The sequence below is a fragment of the Fukomys damarensis genome, unplaced genomic scaffold, assembly GCF_012274545.1.
Source record: "Fukomys damarensis isolate Sample0158 unplaced genomic scaffold, DMR_v1.0_HiC HiC_scaffold_73803, whole genome shotgun sequence".
Lineage (NCBI taxonomy): Eukaryota > Metazoa > Chordata > Mammalia > Rodentia > Bathyergidae > Fukomys > Fukomys damarensis.
Genome location: NW_022974715.1, coordinates 20,706 through 23,593, shown reverse-complemented (window position 1 = coordinate 23,593; position 2,888 = coordinate 20,706). Strand labels below are relative to the sequence as shown.

The 2,888-nt window shown below is 57.6% G+C and overlaps 1 protein-coding gene across 1 annotated transcript; it reads right to left on the bottom strand.

Moving 5' to 3' along the window:
• Positions 1 to 185: 185 nt before the first annotated feature.
• LOC117285003 (Kruppel-like factor 18) lies at positions 186 to 2,198 on the bottom strand. Its single transcript, XM_033760710.1, has 3 exons — positions 2,116 to 2,198; positions 835 to 2,027; positions 186 to 238 (listed from the first exon to the last, which is right to left on the bottom strand). The coding sequence occupies exons 1-3, from the start codon at positions 2,196 to 2,198 to the stop codon at positions 186 to 188; spliced, it is 1,329 nt and encodes a 442-aa protein (XP_033616601.1).
• Between the last annotated feature and the right edge of the window lie 690 nt (positions 2,199 to 2,888).

The window sequence follows — 2,888 nt, the reverse complement described above, 5'->3', positions numbered from 1 at the left end:
GAAGGACAGGACGGAAGGGTGGGGGGATCCAAAAGAAAGAAGAAAGCACGACAGACAGACAGACAGAAAGTACAAGAAAAGAAAAACAGAGGGAATGAACGAAGAAAAGAAAGATCGAAACACAGGAGGAAAGAAGGCAGGAAAGAAACGAAGAAAGGAAGGCAGAAAGCAAGCAGAGAAGAGAACTAGATGAATCTCCACTTGCATCCCTGCACGTTGCACGCATAGGGCTTCTCTCCTGCACACGAGACACAGACAGATGCTGGTCAGGCTCCAGTGGAACTGAGGCAGGCATTAGGGACAGAACAAGGGATAGGCTAACGAGGAAGATCAGAGCTGTGGCTCAAGGGTGGATGGGCCTTGCCCATGCTCCTTGTACAGATCACAGATGTCCTACATGTTGAAGTGGCACAGGGATACACACATACAAGGAGATTGGAAGGCAGAGAAGGGGCTGAGCTGAAGCTCGGGTTCTAGGACCAAACAAGAGGAAGCATGAAGGACAGGACGGAAGGGTGGGGGGATCCAAAAGAAAGAAGAAAGCACGACAGACAGACAGATAGTACAAGAAAAGAAAAACAGCGGGAATGAACGAAGAAAAGAAAGATCGAAACACAGGAGGAAAGAAACGAAGAAAGGAAGGCAGAAAGCAAGCAGAGAAGAGAACTAGAGACAGAGCTCAGGGGTGGAGCAGTGGCCTAGCCTACGGCAGAACCTAGCTTCAATCGCCAGCAACACTGAGGTAGGTGTCAACAGTGTGCAGTGACCTCAAAGCTTTGTCAAGGCGGCCGGCTGTAGCCACTGGCCCTCCACGGGACCTGAAGGCCCACTCACCACTGTGTGTGCGCTGGTGGACTCGGAGGTAAGAAGACCTTGAGTAAGATTTCCCACAGTCCTGGTGAAGGCACACGTAGGGTTTCCCACTCTCAGGCTTCTTCAGGAACGCAGAGCTCATCGGCTGTAAGTTCCAATTCCTCGGTGGGAGTTGCTCCGGGATCACAGGGGAAACTGTGAAGGCTGGGAGTCCTGGGTGTGGTGCTGCTGTGAGCTCATCGCCCCCACTGAGGATCTGGCCATTGCTTCGGGTCATCATCTGGCCCCCACGGACGCTCTGGTCGGGACACGCGACGGTCCCGTGGTTCACGTAGAGGCTCTGGCTCTGGTCACCGAGAGACGTTGCCATGGGAGCCCAGTAAAAGCGCTGATGAACCCCGGGAACTATCATCTGGCCACCAGAGAGATTTTGGTGGTCGATGGGGAGATTCACCTGACTGCCACCCCGTGCCGCCATCTGGACGTCACTGAGCGTGGGTTCAGCGCTGGTGTCCTGCACCTGGCTACCTTCATCACAGCCAGTCGTCCTGCTTGCAGTGACATTGGCCCTCTGGCCATCAGTGGTGCCCATGGCCTGGGTCGTCAGGTTCCCTGCCGAGGGTTTGACCTGTTGACAGGACGTCACTTGCTCATCGCGCTCAATAATCTCAGCCAGGTCTTGAAGGATCACATCCAGCTCGTCCTCTGGGGCTCTTGTGGGATTCTGGGGGAGGACCCTGCCGGGGACATCATAGGAGACAGAAGTCATCCCCGTGGCCGTCCAGGCTGGCATCCCTTGGCTCTGGCTCGAGCCCTGCGGGCTGCCTTCTCCAGAAGCAGTCTGGGACGTCACTTGGTCGTCGCACTCAAAAATCGCAGCCAGGTCAGGAAAGATCGCATCCAGCGCTTCCCCTGGGGCTCCTGCGGAATTCTGGGTGAGGACACTTCCGGGGACGTGGCAGGAGGCAGAAGTCATCCCCGTGGCCGCCCAGGCTGGCATCCCTTGGCTCTGGCTCGAGCCCTGCTGGCTGCCTTCTCCAGAAGCAGTCTCGGCCACGCCGAGCTGTGGCTCGGGCCAGGGCTGGGCCTGCGCATGCTCCTTGTACGGATCCGAGAAGACCTGAAGGAAGTCGTCCATTTCCTCAAGCGTCTCAAACCAGGGGTTCATCTCTGCCGTTGCCAGGAGACCGCAGAAGGTCTTCCTCTGTGGGATTCTACAAGGAGAACGACAAGGTCAAGGTTCGGTCCCAGCTCAAATCCTAACTCCACACACCCTTCTTCTCCATCCCACGGATGCTCTACTCCTCCTCCTCGTCCCACGCTACTCTCTCAAACTGCAAGCCTAAAACGGGCCTCTCCAGTGGACCAGTGCATCTCCCACGCATACTCTCCCTCCTCTACAATGCAGATCCTGCCTCTGGGATTCTCCCCCTCCGTGCTGGCCGGCCAGGATGCGGGTGGATGCACGTGTACCTTGCCTTCCCTACGGAGATCTCATCTCCAACCCTTTGCCAAAGAGGCCCTGCTCCACAGACCTCTTTCTAGAAGTTCGGTGGAAAGGATGCGCTTCCAATCGTCCTCTCATGCGACTCTTGCCAGCAGCCCAGGACAGAGGGCTCCTGAATCCTTGGTGCAGGTGCACAACAGGAGATTCTCCAGCCCCCGTGGCCCCACCCCAACGGACATGTTCATCCCAGCTTGGCCACACCTGGTAGCTAATGGCAGATTCCACAGAACCCTCCCAGGCCCCTCTGATGCATGGACTCCTAGCAGTCGGCCTTCTTCGTTGTCCCCACTTGCCCCGAGCCGCTCAGATGCCTGGCACCAGGCGGCAGCCTGAAATTGGAGCAGAGCAGCCAAGCTGCTGCCCAGGCCCTGAGGCTCTTGTCTCCTGTGCAAGGGAGGCCTGGCGGGCTCCCTAAACATGGCCCTAGGAAGGAACCCTCTCTGCCTCAGCCTGCTGGGCGGGCCTCCTCCCTCGCTGCTGTTCCCTAGCTCTCCCCCCTGGAGTTTAAACTCTCGCAGCCCTGGGCACGGAGCTCTTGGCCAGGGTGTGGGGCTTCCCACTCACCCCA

What these genes read in the sequence shown, in the direction of transcription:
- LOC117285003 (XM_033760710.1), bottom strand. Translation starts at nt 2,198, where the DNA reads ATGCGTGGGAGATGCACTGGTCCACTGGAGAGGCCCGTTTTAGGCTTG. An exon ending in GCGTGGGACGAGGAGGAGGA is followed by an intron (nt 2,028 to 2,115) that starts GTAGAGCATCCG and finishes TTCTCCTTGTAG; the next exon opens with AATCCCACAGAGGAAGACCT. An exon ending in CCACCAGCGCACACACAGTG is followed by an intron (nt 239 to 834) that starts GTGAGTGGGCCT and finishes TCTCGTGTGCAG; the next exon opens with GAGAGAAGCCCTATGCGTGC.